The sequence below is a fragment of the Schistocerca gregaria genome, chromosome 1 (genome assembly GCF_023897955.1).
Source record: "Schistocerca gregaria isolate iqSchGreg1 chromosome 1, iqSchGreg1.2, whole genome shotgun sequence".
NCBI classification, from domain to species: domain Eukaryota; kingdom Metazoa; phylum Arthropoda; class Insecta; order Orthoptera; family Acrididae; genus Schistocerca; species Schistocerca gregaria.
Window position 1 is genome coordinate 645,555,273 of NC_064920.1, and position 17,944 is coordinate 645,573,216.

The window sequence follows — 17,944 nt, forward strand, 5'->3', positions numbered from 1 at the left end:
GCTGGATGCCATTATGACTCAAAAAGTCTTTAAACTACTGCGACACAAACTGCCTCCTGTTATTGACATAGGGGTCCTGGGGGATCCCTCAATGGGAAACTGACTACACACGAACAGTGGCAGTCAACAATGTGGAGAACAACTTAGCTACTTATGGGAAGTTGGACACTGTGTCAGCCAGCAATAACTACATGTTGCCCAAAAATACATCTGCGAAATTGATGTGCACCTTGTCCCTAGGGCACTCCAGGACTGGCCAAAGAGAAAACCAGTGCAGCAGTGCAGTCTAATTCTACACGCAAACCCTGCAAGCCCACACCATATGTTTGATGTTAGGCCATTAGACTTGAATATCGGCCAATGCTGTCATACAGGTTGCATCCCATTGTGATGCATGCACCAATTGGAGTATGCAAGAGTGCAATGCTGGGTGGAGCAGTACTTGACAGCATTTCTCCTCCATGGAAAGCATGGAGACCCCCTGTATGCGCATCATTGTGTTGATCACATAAGAGAAAAAACATATGCCATGCTAGATACCTAACTTAAGAGAGAGACTCTGGCCAACACATCTGGACTGCTGAACCAATATGCCGGAAAAGTGGCTCAGCAGCCATTGTAGTTGTGACCTCTCATGCTGTCAATGGAAAATCCAACAAGGTTTGCTGCAAGACATCATCCAATGTGAACGCGAGAGCCTCCTTCTGATTGAACTATGGACTGAGTCGCTCCAGTAGCCACAACAGCTCATCAGCATTGACATGCTGGATGGTGGACCAGTAATGAAAGTCATAGCAGTAGTTACTGAGAAAGAGGAACCATTTCTGCAATTGGCAGGTATTCCTATCAGACAGCCTAGAATGAGGGACAAATAAGAAAACCAGCAGTTTGTGGCCGATAATGAGGAGGAATCTCACTCAATACAAGATAACGTAAAACTTTTTAACTCTCAAAATAGTAACTAACACCTCCTTTCCTAATTGGGAATAGTTACCTTGTGCCTCAGAAAGTCTCTTTGATGCATAGGCTATTCAGTGCCCCCCATGTTCTAGTAGGATAGGACTGTATCAGTGCTAAACTGGGACAGGTCACTGGCTAGGGATAGTGGTTTACCAGGTGTAAAAGAAACCAGACAGGAGGCAGAGTACGAACACACCTGTTTAGAATCTGCAGACCAGATAGGCTGTATGCCAAACTGGCAAAGTCAGTTAAGATGATGGCAGATGTGTGTGGCCCAGGGAATGAACTGAGAATAATATGAAATCTTACCCATAAGAAGACTGGAGCTCCCTCATGTTCTGGGGCTCCAGCAGCTTGACAATAGCTTTGATGTGGTCACTTGTCAGGATGAGGCCATCTTTGCTAAGCACATTTTCCAAAATAATGCACCTTTGGGGAGGAAAAATGCAGTTTTTCAGTTTTCAATGGAGGCCACTCTCTAGGAAGCATTGGAAAACTACCTGAAGGTTTTCTAAATGGTTCTCTCCTGTCGGGCCCATGACTCAAATGTCATCAAGTTGATTGACACAACAGGCAATGCCTTGTATCAACTGCTTCAAATAGTGCTGACAACAACCTGCTGCAGACGAGATTCTGACAGGCAAGTTATTAAACTAGTAAGGCTCAAAGGGGTGTTGAGGACCAAGAAAGTTTGAGAGACTGTGTCCAACATCAACAGCAGGTAGCTATCGAGTAAGTCAATGCATAGAAAATTCAGGTTGCCTGACATCTTCACCAACAACTCCTCCGGTGATGGAATTGGATATGAATCTGGGACACATTGCATGTTGACCCTGTGTTTAAAACCGCTACAAATGCAAAGGACAATGTCAGGCTTCTGAATCACCACCAGACGGGTGGTGGCCCATTGACTCAACAGAATGGGAGAAACAATGCCTTGATCCTGCCAACAGTGCAGCTTGGCCTTTACCTTGTTGTACATGGCAAAAGGAATGGGGAGGGGGTGACAAAATTTAGGTACCACCAACAGCTTGAGAGAAACACGTTCCTCAAAATTTTCAGCCTCACCCAAAGTATTCTCAAGCAGTGGTCCATATGTCCACAGCAGGAAAATTGTGAAAATTAATTAATTGAGACACTAAATGCCCTTTTATGACAATCTACTAGCAGGAAACAGAAAAGGCATCCAGCCCAAAAATATTTTGCGCCATTGGTTAATTGACCACTAACAATGAAAGTTGCTGTTACTCATTCTTATAATACTTGGAGGTGGAGAATTGTCCCTGCAAAGGAATGCACTGTTCACTATAAGACACAAGCGGATGTAGTGGCTGGTGTACCTTCACACACCCCAAGAACTCATACTTACCCAAATTAATAAGCCTGACCATCACTCCCTTGTCGACTTGAAATTTGACTGGCCACTGCACCCCCCATCACTCCTCACCCTCGTGCCCCCCACAAACATCAGTAAAATATGCTTGGGAAAGCCACACGATGTGACAGAGATGGCCCCACATTCCAGCAAAAACACAGGTCATCCGAAGACTGATGTGCATCTCGCCGATTGTCTCAAACAGTTGATGAATGGCCTCCTATTGCATACCCCACACATGGTTTCCACATGTGGGCATTCTCGACAAACATGCAACAAATGACAATTGGGACAGGACTGCTGTGACCGGTGAATGGAAGGAGAGTGATAACGAGGACCTGAGAATAGCTGCAGGCAGGAATTATAATGCTCCAACCAGTATGAATCTGCCAAGCTTGGTGCAGCAAAGACTGGCAGCGCCGTGATGCCATTGTGCTGGAATCATTGACACATTATGACGTGGCAGAATATGAGGCTGCCTGGGGTACCTCGCAGGTGATTGGGAGCTGTTTACCATGCACACCTGATTGAGTCACCTGACAGTTATCCGAAAGGACAGCCCTTGCTGCAGCAATCACAACATGCAACTCTGCGATGTGGGCAGTGTCGGCTAAAGAAGGGTCTGAAAAGGTCAATGCCCCGGTCTGAACCTCTGGGTCAGGCGCTAACTGGAGAATCACTTGCCGAATTAGTAAATCTGTGTAAGAACATTCAAATTGACATTGCACAAGAGACCCTGTAGGCCAGCAATCGAGGCCGCAGTGACTGTCTAGGATGCTTGTGATGCTGGTTAAAGTGCAAATATGCCAACACCACTTGAGTTTAGTGTCCAAAGTAGTGCATCGGCAATTGATAAAGCTCATCAGAGGGGAGTTTTGTGGGGTCAGTGGAGGGCTTCAAATTTTGAACAGTTCTTATAAACCTGCGCTGCTGGACAACAAGGCGGCCTTATCAACTGGATCAATGATAGGCCTGACTGAGCAGTGCAGCGAGAAGCAGTGCAAGCAATTCTCCCACCTTTCTGTAGACTCAATGAAACAGGCAAACAGCATTGAGGGTGGAGTAGAAAATTGCACAACGGGTGCCTGGTACAATGCTGGCATGAAGCGGCTCCCCATCCTGGTTCATCAGCACCTGCATCTGCTCCTGCTGCTGTTCCATTTGTAGGCAAAACTGTTCCCACAAGCACTGCTGAACTGCCAGTCCATGGTGGCCAAAATTAGCTCTAGGAAGAGGGAAACAAAAAATAGGATTGAAACACGCGTAAGAGCATCCCATCCTGTTCGCCGTTTTAGGATCTGCACTGTCGTTACAGTGCTCCTACACTGTACTGTCAGCACGGGTAATTCATGAACTGATGGTAGCTGAATAATAGTCAGAAAACATACCCCTGTGAGGGGAAATGAGAACTAGCCATAGGAGTTAATCTGCGGGAAGCAGAAAGTTTGAACCCTTCTGGAAACGTGCACAGGCATAATTCAGCATGCGGCTGGTGGGGGCAGCTGTTGACTGAGCACTTGGCAATAACATTCAGCATGATGCATAAGGTGGAGTTAGCAGTAGTTGTCTTTGATGTAAGCACTGGCCTGTTTGGTTTACTGCTGCCGCCCGCAGGTAAACACCTCCATCAGTGCTGATGTGCCCTCTATTGCAGGTGTACACACTACTTCGTGGCACTACTAATGCCAGCTCATCTGCGTCTATTGCAATGTCCGCTAACAGGGATATGAAAAATACCATTAAAATAAACATGTATTGTAAATAAATCTGGACTGAACATACAAGTCAGACATAATGACATGATCTGTCTTATATCTGTGGTTCTAAGGTACAGTATGTGGAAAGTAAGGTATTTACAAAATACATACTTGTTACACGGAAGTACTTTCATGTATTCATGGATGTAACAAATTTTAAATATTGTAAAACCATCATATCTTAGCAAAACCACAAATACTAAAATCATTTATGTCGTAAAAATGTGCTAATGATTCACACTTTTATAAATGTGAACACACATATCTAAAATTGACACTGGTTATTAAAATACTTTTAAAATGACATAGTAAAAAAACGAATTAAAATTGTTATTGCTACTTTTCAGGGATTAACTTACATAAGTCATAAATGCAACAGCTTGTTAATATCATTAGGCACTACCTATATTTCAGCGAAGTGTGATCAAAGTCAGACACAGTGACATAATTTTACTAAAGTTTATGATTTCATAGGATGGAAGAATGTAATAAACTTCAAATTGCATAAAACCTAGGCTTCTTTTATCTAAGAGTCTAAAGATATGACAAATGTGAAACTTGACATTTAGTAACCTAACAACAAAAGCTACTCAAATATAAAGTTTTGTGTATGTACTGCTTGCCAACACTGAAAAAATTAAGTGCACAGTTGATGATTTTGCAGAAAGGTCAATAAAGAAGTACTTTCAAACAGTGTTTTCATTTTTTTTCAAAAACCTGTGTTCTGTTAAAATTTTCAAGCTGTGTTCATTAGAAAGATTGTAGTTTTAACTGCCAAAAAAGTGTATTTGATTATCAATTCAAGTTAACAATGCTAAATAATTTGGATCTAATTTTGGCACAAAACCATGACATGAAAAAATCTAAAGTTTGAATTCTTATATCTTGTAGAGTAAATGCAAGCTGAACAAGTAGCTTTATATGAAATAGCTTGGTATCATAAGAATGTGGAATACAAAATTTCATTCACTTATTGTTATTCAGTAACCTGCAAATTCGTCGAAAAGATGACAATTTTTGTGAAACATGGGCTAACAATGCTACAGGAATTGAGGCAAACTAGCTGGAAAAATCATGATGAAAATAAAAATCTCACTTTGGGTTCTTATATCTGAGTGATTAGAGGCATGATAAACATGATACTTTGGACAGAACAACTTAGTAACATAAGATTTTCTTGTATGAAATATCATTCATGTTCCACTTTCTGAATTTATACAAAACCAGTTCAAACTTGATTTTTGTAGAAATTACATAAATAGATCATTTGCTGAGTACCTTATTTCCGATTTTCAAATGTGTAGGAGTATGTCAGATGGGCGGCAAGCAAAAAGTAATATCGATTTTGATTTTAGACTTATCACCATTGCAATATTATTACATATCAATGGAACAAAATGATGCACTGATGAAATTTATGCATCCTCAAAGGCTGGCTCATCCATTTTATTGGATCGAAAGACAGGTTGCTTGTTGGGTAACAGAACAACACCTAATTTCTACACTCTCTATTCCTTCAGTATCATCATCTGACTGACAGTATCAATCTGCAGAAAATGGAGAGCAGAAAGTGGCTCAAAAATTTCAAAAGATGTAAACTGCAATGACAAGAAGTTTAAAATCAAAATTGATATTACTTTTTGCTTGCTGTTTATGTGATGTACTCCTACATTTTGAAACTTGGAGATAAGGTAATTAGCAAAAAGCTTGTAAGCAGACAGGTATCACCACTAGGCTTTGGAACCTAAATTAAGAAACCAAATTACAGGCTTGTGAACCTGGGCTGGCATCGCACAGCTGTCGGGTGTGACACCCATAGTGATGGGGTGCCACTGATTCACATTCTTGAGCTGGTAGTGAAAATGTCACCACAGATCAACGCATTATACTAAGATATTATTTGTCAGTTTAAAAATAAAAAGCACCTTCAAGAAAAGATGGGCAACAGGTTGCTGCAATGTAGCCTTTTGCCATAGTACATTCCCTCTAAGCTGTCCATCATTTTCAGGCATTGTTAGCACACATTGGAAAACAAACATGATTTCCTGAATACTTGAAAACATCCTCTTTCCAGCTGTGATTAGTTGAAATCAATCCTGGAAGATAGATTTTTAAAAGCAATTTGAATGTGATCTACTTTTTTAATTTTTTTGAAAATTGAGGTTGAACTGATTTTGTAGAAATTCATAAAGCAGTACATTAATGGTATTTTATATTGGAAAATCTTATGTTACTAAGCCGCTGTTGTCCAAAGTTTCATGTTTATCATGCTTTTAATCAATGAGATATAAGAAGCCAACATTAAATTTTTATTCCCAGCTCAATTTTTCTGGCTAATTTTCCTCAATTTATGTAGCATTGCTAGCCCATGTCAGAAATTTTACCCTTAGTTTTGGGGAGCAGGAGACTTGAAGTACAATTTTTTGAATGGGACTGGTTTTGAAGGTTTAACAGAAAACAATATTTGTAAAATAAGCACTGAATATACCTTTTTATGAAATCTTTAAATTTGCACTTAATTTATTCAATGTTGGCAGATGGTACACAAATGAAACTTTATACCTGAGAATGCACTGTTGTTAGGTTAGTACATACCAAGTTTCACATCTGTCATACCATTGGTCCCTGAGATATGAGAGACCAAACTTTGGTACAGTACTGTAAACTGATACAGTGCAATGGAAGTTTATTGAATAGCTCACACAGTAGTGTAAGATACCACTGTTAAGTAAGTTCAACTGGGAAGCACTTAAATGTCAACCATGCTCTTGGTACATGCTCATGCTGCTACTGATTCTTTCACTGAAAACACAACTGTCAGTTGAGCTGTGAGTGAAGACATATCGCATTAGGTGGACAGGAGGCTATGTGCTAGCAAAATGTTGATGGTAGGTAACAACAAAGTCCAAATCACACCCCAGGAGAGAATCACTTGGTGCAGGATCATCACAAGTACACTGGAGAGCTTGCTGGAAACATCAGATAGTTGGCTTGTAAGGCTGTAGGGGACTGCAGTAACCTGTGCCTAATTATATCGATCGATCCATCACTACGTCCAGTGTGGTTATGAGACAGAACGTCCAAGCTTTTGGATAGAGCTTACCAGGAATTTGGTTTTATCTTACCCCATTCGCACAGGCTAACCTCCTTTCACCAAATGTCTGCCAGGGACACAATAGCAAAACTATTCTGAAATATGCTATGCTTTGTTATTGTATTAATTTGAGAATATTTAATGTGTCAGTTTTGTGAAGTAATTTTCACACTTATGTGTAAACAGTTATCTAGAAACAAAATGCTAATAGCTTTTTAAGGATTTTTCTCTTATTTTCTTATTATGGATGGAGAAATTATTCATGACTAAGCATGCATTGAATGATTCAAAACATCGTATAAAATTTCTGGATCTAAAGCTCTGCCTGTAGAAGATAATTACCTTATCCATTTGTCTTGAGAAGCCCCAGAAACCTAGAACCATGATGATAATGAGAAAGAGGAAAGACTCAAGCTAAGCAAACATTGGCTCCCTGTCCTGCTGAGGAGGGCAATAGGTAGCAAGCAATGCTAGCCACTCATGCTGACACTACCTTAAATTACCAATTAAGCAGCCATCAGTAGAATAACTTGAAACAGATTCCTTCAAGCTATATGTCAAATCCAGCTAGATCACTAACTTTTTCTCAGTAAGTGATGGGCCAGCCACTTGGATCTTGTTTAGCTAGTGTTGTACCCTGCATTGTCAATAAGAAACAAATCAAACATCTAACTGTGATGTGATATCGACTGCAATACCCCAAAAAATATTCATCGTAGTTTCAATGCGTGTTAATTGGGGTCCCAGCTTCAGCATTCTATAGTTCTATTGCATCCCATTGTATAGTTAATCAACTTTGGCCATTATCTCAAATATTACTCCTATTCATGGAATATGCTGGTGTTTCCTTATATCTTAGGAGAAACTTAGAACATCAGTGCCAATTTTAAATTTCCTATCGGAATCAGAATTTTTTTGTCTCACACCAGACAAGTGAAATCATTGATTTAGAGTACAGCCAATTACTTTCAACTTAGTTATTAAATGAGTTGCATTAACTTTGATAATTCAATTTATAACACTACTGTGTATTGTGTTTGTTAGGAAAGTAAGATGATAAAATAAAAGTTTCTTTTTTATAACCATAGTTTTGGTAAAGTCTCTCTTTTATTCCCTGGAATCTTATGATGATACTCTGAAACAACCTCAAGCTCATTAGTCATACAGTACTGGCTTTCAGGGCCAATATTTGCATTTTTGATGATTTATGGTTTATGAACATAAGGCCGTGGTCCAAGGCATATTACTATGCCTAACATTTGTCTTCTGGTGGTGGAGACAAACAAACTTGTTTGAGATTGCAACTCCTTTCTGTGCTGTTATAGCCTCTGATGATGTTTGTAGCATTGGAAGACGAAAAATTAGCCAGAGATAATTCTCTGGCTAATATTTCATCTTCCAATGCCTTGGGCCACATAGTAATGCTCATAAAGCAAAAATCACCAAAAAAACCTAAAGCACATTCTCGTCTCGTCTCTCTCTCTCTCTCTCTCTCTCTCTCTCTCTTTCTCTTTCTCTTTCTTTTTCTCTTGTTCTTCCTTTTTTTCTATTGTCCTCCAGGAACCTGATGCCTTATTCTGGTGGATCATTCTCAACTTTCAGTTTATTCATTAGTTCTATAGCACTAACGAAAATTTCAAATTCATGCCTCTGCAAAGTACCTGTTTTAACTAACTTTTCACTCAATTCCAACCTGATAAAAATAGTTTTATTTAGTTCAAATCAAACTGTCTGATTCTGTTGGTGATGATTTCTGTGGATTTGTTAATTCTTGTGTGACCACTTTCTGTGTTTTTGTTTGGTGATTTCACCTCATGATCCATCATGTTAACCATATTTGCTATTGAATTACAAGTTAATCAGGGTAAAAAAAAATGCAAGGTGACAGATTTAGATGGGTACCACAAATAATTCTTCAGTTTATGGGTACCACAAATGGTATATCAGTTTATGTAAATCCACGTAATAGATATCACAATCAACAATCTGATATTATAAAGCTTTTAAACAATGCAGAAATTCGTATAAGATGCTTTGGCTGCAGCATGAATGATTTACCTAATTGTTGAATTTTGTATTCACTTTGCCCTCTGCTCTTCCTTGCTGCTGCAGCTTGCACAGATGCTATTTTCTCTTTTCAAGTAGCTGGTAATTGATTACATTCATAATCAGTGGCCATGCTTTTTAGCCTTTGGTTGATCTAAAACTGTTTACTTGTTTCAGTGCTATTGATATTTAACTTACTAGCATATGCTCTGTCAAAAATGTCATCACATTTTTGAATAAAATCTGTTTCCTTTTGCTTATCACCATCCACTGAGGATGCAGAATATTTTGGTAGTTGCCTCATTGTTGATACGAAACTTCTAATTCTGGTGCATGGTTACCCAGTTCTTGCATCAGAATTTGTGCTTTTTCCCAATAAGTAATTTCTCCCTGCACAGATAGTGTGGCCCTTTGATTCACAGTTATGTTACACAACCACAAATTGTACAAGAAAACATTGAAATTTTGTTGCACAAATGGCAATTTGATTACAGTTATTTAGTAAGAGTACTGCCTCTGTAAATAATTTTTTTTTTCTGTAAACAGACTGATGATAAAAACATTGTGTTTGCTGTGGCTGCTACATTCTCTTGAAAGTGAAAGTCTATTAGAGTGGCCTGGACTGTGTCGTGTAAGAGAACAGCTCGGCTCACTATTCCCTCTCTCTACTTGTCTTTCGGTCACTGACTGCTTACGTCAGCCAGTCAGTGCATTTATGACATGAGAACAGTTTCATTTAAGGGGCCTGAAAGGCGGAGGGGGGTGGGCCTGGGCGTGCATTGGGTAATGAATTAATTTGTCATACAGGAGAAATATTTTGCAAACTTTTCTTTTTATCAGTATATCAATTTTGAAGGCCTGGGAACACCCTTTTCCTTTACCCTGCTGAGCCCAAATTTGACACAGCTGTTTTTACCTTGAGTGGAACTAAACTGAAGGGTAGCCCAAGAAAAATTTTAAGAAGTGTCATGTACTTTTACATGCATATTTTGATCTGCTAAGAGATTTTATCTAACTTGGCAAAAGTTTCTCTGCATTTAGTTTCTCTTTTTCCCACCTCTGCTTTTATAACTTATATTTAAATTCTTGTTGTAATATATGAGCTTATTTTTGCTCTGCAGTAATGTGTAACTATAACCATATTTTCACCGGTTGTGGGCTAATTTGAAAGTGAGTACTAATGAAGAGAGCATCAAAATACAAACAGTTGTAGTCATCTTACATAAATGAGTATACTATTTCAAGAACATAAACAATTCAAGTAAACTACTGTAAGGATTAAAGTACTTTTCTATCATTACAGGATGCCAAATGAAATAGATACAATGGATTTCAATGATACGTTTCTGGATATGGACCATTTGCGTGCAAGTTTTCCAGATTACGAAATTCGTGTCAAGACAGATGATCCGCGCAAGCTGGTGCCTCCTTTCAGGTGATGATCTACTTATTGTTGTTTTGTAAATGTATGTTTTGTGCAGCATATGATTAACCATTGTAAAAACATAAAGTAGTATAGAATCATTTTTATTCATTTGAACTTGACATTTTGTTGAAATTTTTTATGAAACATACTATTACAATTGTAGCATGCATGCTACTTCCTGAACTGTGAACATATTTTATGAATGTAATAAAAGGTAAGTTACATTCTGTGCTATTAATTGTTAATGCAGTTTAATTGCTGGTGCCATATATATATTTCTATAGGGTGTGGATGTTGTCTGGTGATTATATGTGTAGCTTTCTAACAGTGCATAGTAGTGTCTTACGCTCACATTTGTTGGGTGCTGGGTGGTAAGTGCTGAACCCACGGATGTCTATGGTTATGTGTTTTCGTAAAGTTGACAGTAAAAGCTATGCTGAACCAAGCTTGTGACACTAGCACTGACTTGATGGCTGACATGCAGCAGAGTGGTATGGCCAAGCAGACTGCAAGAAGTGCTATTAGCCGGACCCCATCTGTGGTGGGTGTCAGGAGTGTATACATCTGAGGTGTGAACTAGGCAGCCAGTATTTATATTTGCCAAAGTGGGTTTGTTGTGGAATTGCCACTGAAAATGTCACATGTATTGTGTGTCAATGTGTCCACAGTTACAGTAACTCACAGGTCACCAAGCAGCAGGTGAGCTGTGGCACGTAGGCAGACGGTGTTGTATACAGCTACACCAATGTATTTCAGTGAGTGGTACTCATCAGACCTTACCTTTGGCTCCTACCATTACATCCTTCCCCTCTTTGAAGAATTTGGCCCTCCAAATTTTTTCTGTGGTTGTACTTGAAACTACCTAACTTTTTACTGTATATGCAGTACATATTCTGCTAGTCTTTGCCTCACACTATTTCTGGGAGTTTTTTTCCAGCTCTTCAGTAGTTGAGTGGCTTCCTCACAGGTGCTAGTACTATTGGTGTAGGTCTGTAGGTGAAAGGTTGAGGGGGGCAGGATCTGTGCAACTCTGTGATTGAGATAACAATAGACAGTTATTATTGACAAAATTACTGAGTGTGACTGATGTGGGAGTTCCTCACATGATCAGACTGTGCTGATTTTGCTGTGATATTGCCTTATATCCCCAAATAATTCTCCATCGAAATTCGACTGTTTTGAGTGGTCAGGATTTGGTCCAAGGAGTTGAGAAGGGTTGAGTTCAAAGTAACGTCCAGGTAGGTCAGGTTTCTGCATGGGAGATTTTCATAGGAAATGCCATGTACATAAGAATAGTGAATAAGTGGTGTTTAAGGATTTGGTTATGGTAATGGTAGTTGGTAGCCGAAAAGATGGATCACGTGTGTCACAAGTGCCATTTATTATGAGACCTTGTCCTTGTAGCCCTATCTGTTGCATGTTACTTAACCATCCCTGTTCATAGTATGTGCAGATGACAATCACCAGGTATACCACTGAGAAGGATCTCTGTAAGCCTACCCTTTGGAAGTATTCTTTCCATGTGTAATCACCTCCCAAGGACATTCATACACAGGTTCATCCAGGTAACAGGTATAGTTTGCACGATGCTGGGAGTACATGTATCAGCAGTATGCAACTAACTGTGACTTTCTTGGTCCGGTACCATAGCATCTCTGCAGCAGAGAATAATATGTGGGGCTTCCTGTCAGTCACAACTAGTAGTCCACATCTTCAATTGTATGAGCTTCAGATCCCTCACGCTGCTGGATAGGAGTGGATGACATAACATTCAGACCATCATGAAAAATACATTATCTAGTTTATGTTTCAAGTCTGCACTGGATAGAAAACTACACCTGCACAAACCACTGTTATTGTAGTAGATATCCACTTCACAAATCAACAAGTTGCACTCCATAACATCAATGTTTCCTACCAGACCAAATTAAACATGCTAAGCTCTTATTGTCATCACTGTACATACTGTAATGGGCCACTTCTTGACCCTAGTACATATGGTTTAGCTGGGGTAACCATAAGAGTAATTCATTCATTCATTCCACTTCATCTTATCTCTCACTTCCCTCTCCCTTCAAAGGAAGCTGTCGGCAATTGAGGCAGGTGTTCCAGGGCAGGGTTAAATAGGTGGATTTATCCCAGCTGCACCACAGTAGTACAAGTCTCAAGTTGCAGATGTACATTGACCAGAAAGGGCATTTCGGTCATTTGAGATAATGAATTTATTTGTCTTCCTCTTCAGAACATAGGAGTTGATCAACATTGCCAATTGCCATACATGGTACTTTGGCAGCATGACCTTCTCCTTTCGTGTGTCCTGACACTCTCTAGGGCTTTTGTATTTGCTTCTTTAACCTAGTGCTATATGCCTCTGTCTCTTAGCTAAACTAGGTACAGCTGAGACATATTCTGCAGGGATTTATTTACAAAATTTTGAAGGGGAAGGTATCTTCCATGCATAAATAACCGCATATAGCAATAATCCTATGCCATGATGTGCTTCTGGGTTATAGGCAGCCAACACATACAGTAGCAGTGTGTCCCAGTCACTTGTGACTCCTTGCGCAATAACTTAACATTTTCCCTATGGTTTGATGCACTCATTCTCTTCTCCTATTCTCTTGCAGATGCAGTGCACTTGTCCACAACTTCCCAATCTGTAAAAGTCAATGCAGGTATTTCATTAGTTTGGGCATAAAATTGGTACCCTATCAGCTACCTTGGTATACAGTGTCTCTGGCTTAAAATCCAGTGGATAACCATTACTGGAACTATAGTCTCTTCCTACTGATTCAGCACAACACTTATGGATAAAGAACATGAAAAGTGTCCAGTTATAATCATTACATATCAATTACCCACCAGTTCTGTCAACCTCTGCATGCAGTTTTTTTTACGACTAAGCTCAGCCTGTTTTGCATAGGATGTGCAGTTACTTTTACTTATTGTTACATGTTCTGTTTGCACTATTTGCACCAATTGCTTGTGCCCTGTCAACTTTAACTTAGCCTGACTTCATAACTGCTCATCTTTGCAGCCTCCCAGTTTAGTAGCCGTACATAAATCCATACATGTTATAAAAGTGTATGTGTGTATGTATGTAGGGTTCTGCATATGTTCCATACCTGCTCCTAAGCCACTGAACAATCTCAAGCAATCTTGTCACCCATATCCCTTACTGTTAGGTGACAATCGCTGTGGGGGTAAACACCACCTGCCTGTAATAGTTCAGGAGATATGCTGTAATAAACAATGAGATACATGAAAAACTGCCGCATTGTGCATGACCTTTCAATTTAATATTTCTTTGCTAGTAGCTCTACTAACAACACATTTTGCAGGCAGTAGCCACATATATCAATGAATGTTCCTACATGAAGAGATGTGACATCATAAACACCGAGAAGTGAGAAAAAGTGCCAGATCATGCATGACATTTAAATTTATTTCTTCTTTGCTACTAACTTTATTATTAACATATTTTGCAGCAGCATGCAAAGGAGATTGACCCAGATAGAGGAGAGGAGGAAGTGTGTGGAGAGACGGGGAGGAGTAAATGGATAGAGAAAGGAAAGAGGATGAGATGGGCAGCGAGTGGGGAGGAGGAGGAGATGGCCGGAGGGAGGAGGGAGGATGTGATGGACAGGAGGAGGAGGAGGAGGAGGAGGAGGAAATGGACTAGCAGTGTTGGAATACATATCTGGGCAATGCCAGGTACTCGGCTAGTTGTCTATGATTTTGATGAAAAAGGAGGTCCTGACGAGGTTTGGTGTTGGAATCTATGATGGGTAAGGACAAGTTAAGAGAGGACCACTTTCTTCTTTCCTCCCCCAACCCTTCAAGCTCCTTTCACAATTTTCTATTATCAGCATGAATTTAAGCAATTTGATCAAGCAAGTGGTGAAATGCTGAAAGGCTGATGCCTTTTCACATGATGCCGTTTTGCTTCCATCTGTCACTGCCAAAAGCAGAAAAAATGAATGCCAGGTATTGAGAAAGGAAAAGTAACAAATAACCCTATAGGCCTATACAAAAGCATAAATTGGCACTTCCTTGTACCATCCCTCAGAACATGACAGCTGAAGTGCTGCTGCCGTTGTTGCCATTTGTTGTTGCAGATGTTGATTCACTTCTGACACCACTTGTAAAGGGTGTGGGTATTGTCTGGTGGTGATTGGTTCTCAGCATGAGTCAAAAACAGCTTGATGATAGTAGAATGGCGATAAAGAAACATCAAACTTCTCTCAAATTTTTCTTTTGCCCACATTCTCAAAAATTTTAGAAACGATGAAATACGATATCACAGATGTAATAGATTGAATTTATATAAAACAAATATGCTTTTTTACTTCAGCATCAGTGACAATGGTTATATTTTTAAAAGGAGAATAAAAACATCCATTTGCAGATCCTGAATGTGATTTGTCCAAGATAACTTTTCATCTGTTTTCAGTCCTAAGAATTTAAAGTGTTTTCTTCATTGATAATTTGGCCACTATGTGGTAATAAAATTGAAATTTTATGACAGTTTTGCAGTCAAAACCTGGATGCAGTTAAATAACAATCTGTTTCTGTAAATCATGAGCTGATGTTGCCCACTACCCTGTTTTGTGTCAGGTTCTCCTAGGACATCCTTTATAAACTGCATTCATCGAGACTTCTCAGAAGACACTACCTGTTTTGTTACATACCTTTACAAATGCAGATAAAATCTTAGACTATTGTGGGTGCTTGACAGGCTATATACAGTTAGTTTCCTTCATTCTTTTTTGATTTGATATGCAAGTTATGTATTGTTAAAGCTACTGCACAATAAACTGACAGTTTTCTTCATTCTTTTTTGATTTGATATGCAAGTTGTGTATTGTTAAAGCTACTGCACAATAAACTGCTGTGAAAGAATAATCTGGTTATTTCATCCATACTAAAAAGTCTCCATAGGTAGTTAATTACAAGAACATCATGTTTATTTGGTGGCAAACTGTTGTGGAAATATGAAGTTCCTCAGTGAGGCACTTCACTGAAAAAAGAAAAGAATTTCTTCAAATGCTTAAGAAACTTTTTTGCAAATTTGAACATCACTTATTACTGTCTCTACTGCCAACACTCTCTTCCAAGAAATTTAACACGTGGAGAAAATAAAATTAAATAAATGGAGAAAATAAAATTAAATAAATGGAGAAAATAAAATTAAATAAATGGAGAAAATAAAATTAAATAAATGGAGAAAATAAAATTAAATAAATGGAGAAAATTAAATTAAACATAGTCCCCAACATCTGATGCTATTCCGAACAAAAGAAAATTAACATTAATTGTGTGGTGTAGAGAGATTTGAGACTGAATGAGAGTGCCGTGTAATCTGATGTTTTAGTGCCTTTTCTATACTTCTGGTGAAAGTCCATTAGTGAAAGTTCCAGTAGCAGAGATTGTAACTCTTATATTAATATTTGTGCTGCTTTTTTTCTTTTGTGAGGTTTGTTAAAGGTTAATGAAACCTAGTATAAATTCAAAACAGCAAGTGCTAGGTGCTGTTTATCACAGACTCATATTGCATGAGGCCAGTATCGGAAAGTAATGAATAGTTGAAACTATATTAAGTCTTGTAGAATCCACAACACCTGGTCAGTGCATGCGTATGTGTACCATGTTGAAAGATGTCAACAGACAATATTTGATGCAACAGACTTAACATTACAAAATTTCCTGAAATGTTAGGGAGATAATTAGTTAAAATGGGCGAATGTAATGCCAGAGAACTGTTCTGGTAGCTTTAAAACAAATCTTTGATTTGAGTATTTAAAAACAAGACGGCAATAGATCAGGAATAAGCATGTAAAATTTTAAAATGGAAAACCTAGGATAGATTGGCAGCCAGAGACTCTCTCTCTCTCTCTCTCTCTCTCTCTCTCTCTCTCTCTCTCTCTCTAGCAATGTGAAATTGTGCGTCAAATGTAAGGGCTACGTGGTAGAAGAGAAATTTACTTTTAATTTTGCAGAATTTGGTTAAGTATACCCTATATGATAAATAAGTAAGTGAGTGCACAATATGTATCTGCCAAAAACTTTTCAGAAAAAAAAGAAAAACAAAATAAAAGCTGATTTGTTTGGGTTGCCTGTATTCATCATTATCTCCATTGCTTATCAATATGAACTGTTGTAATCTGTATTATACACCTCATAAATAAAAAACTTGAGTAACTATTTGTTAAATCTTGGTATTTTCATTGTTTAGGTTGACATTTGAGGATGTTAAAACACGGAAACGAGAGGTGGACAGTGATGATCCAAAACAGTCTGAGCGGAGGGTCATTATTGTTGAGCCTCATACAATACCAAGCCGTGGACCATACTTATTCAATGAGCCTAAGAGGTAAGTATCATGTGAAGTGAAGAAATGTGTATGTCTGCTTATATAAGGTAGTTATGCAAATATCTCATTTATTCCGGGAGAACTTGGATGCCTTGTTGTGCTATATGTCAGATAGGAGAAAGCAAATTATTATTTGTGGGGACTCTAATGTTGATTCACTGAAAGAGTATAATAAGAAGAATGACCTGGAAGTCTTTCTCAGTTCTTTCCATATGACATCTGTCATTAATTTTCCTACTCGGGTAGCAAAGGACAGCAGCACATTGATAGATAACACTTTTATAGACCAAGATAGGTTTAAAAACACAAATTCTTGTCCTGTTGTGAATGGCCTTTCTGATCATGGTGCTCCGCTAGTTACAGCACATGACATAGCTCCATTCAGTAATTCAAAACTACCCTCCAAAGTTGTGCGTTCAATTAATGACTCAACAATTAGGAATTTCAGAGAAAATCTTCAGCTGTTAGACTGGGATGAGGTGTATAAGGAAACTGATGCTAATTTAAAAAATAACTTATTTCATGATACATTTGTAAGAGAATTTGAAAACTGTTTCCCCAAGAAAGTAGTTAAATCTAAGTATAAGAAACCATGCAAAAAACCTCGCCTTACTAAAGGAATAAAAATATCTTGTAACCATAAAAGGGAACTGTATCTAACAACAAGAAAGAGTAATGACCCAGAAACAGCCAAATATTATAAAAACTACTGTGCTACTTTAACAAAGGCTATTAAAAAGTCCAGAGGCATATGCATCATGTCTGAGATTAATACCTCTGATAACAAAATCAAAACAATTTGGAATATTATTACAAGGGAGACAGGGCAACCAAGAGTACAGGACAACGGCATCAACATCAAAGCAAATGGAAACCTGATAAACAACAAGCCGGAAGTTGAAAACATTTTTAA

The 17,944-nt window shown here is 38.6% G+C and overlaps 1 protein-coding gene across 3 annotated transcripts in view; it reads left to right on the plus strand.

The window, feature by feature from the left end:
* The window catches only part of LOC126360933 (RNA helicase aquarius), a 320,041-nt gene that overhangs the window by 200,944 nt on the left and 101,153 nt on the right, over positions 1-17,944 (plus strand). For all 3 annotated transcript variants that reach the window (XM_050007751.1, XM_050007752.1, XM_050007753.1), the window contains 2 exons: positions 10,536-10,667; positions 16,894-17,031. In XM_050007751.1, the coding sequence (XP_049863708.1) occupies positions 10,536-10,667; positions 16,894-17,031 (270 nt within the window). The remainder of the gene's footprint in view (positions 1-10,535; positions 10,668-16,893; positions 17,032-17,944) is intronic.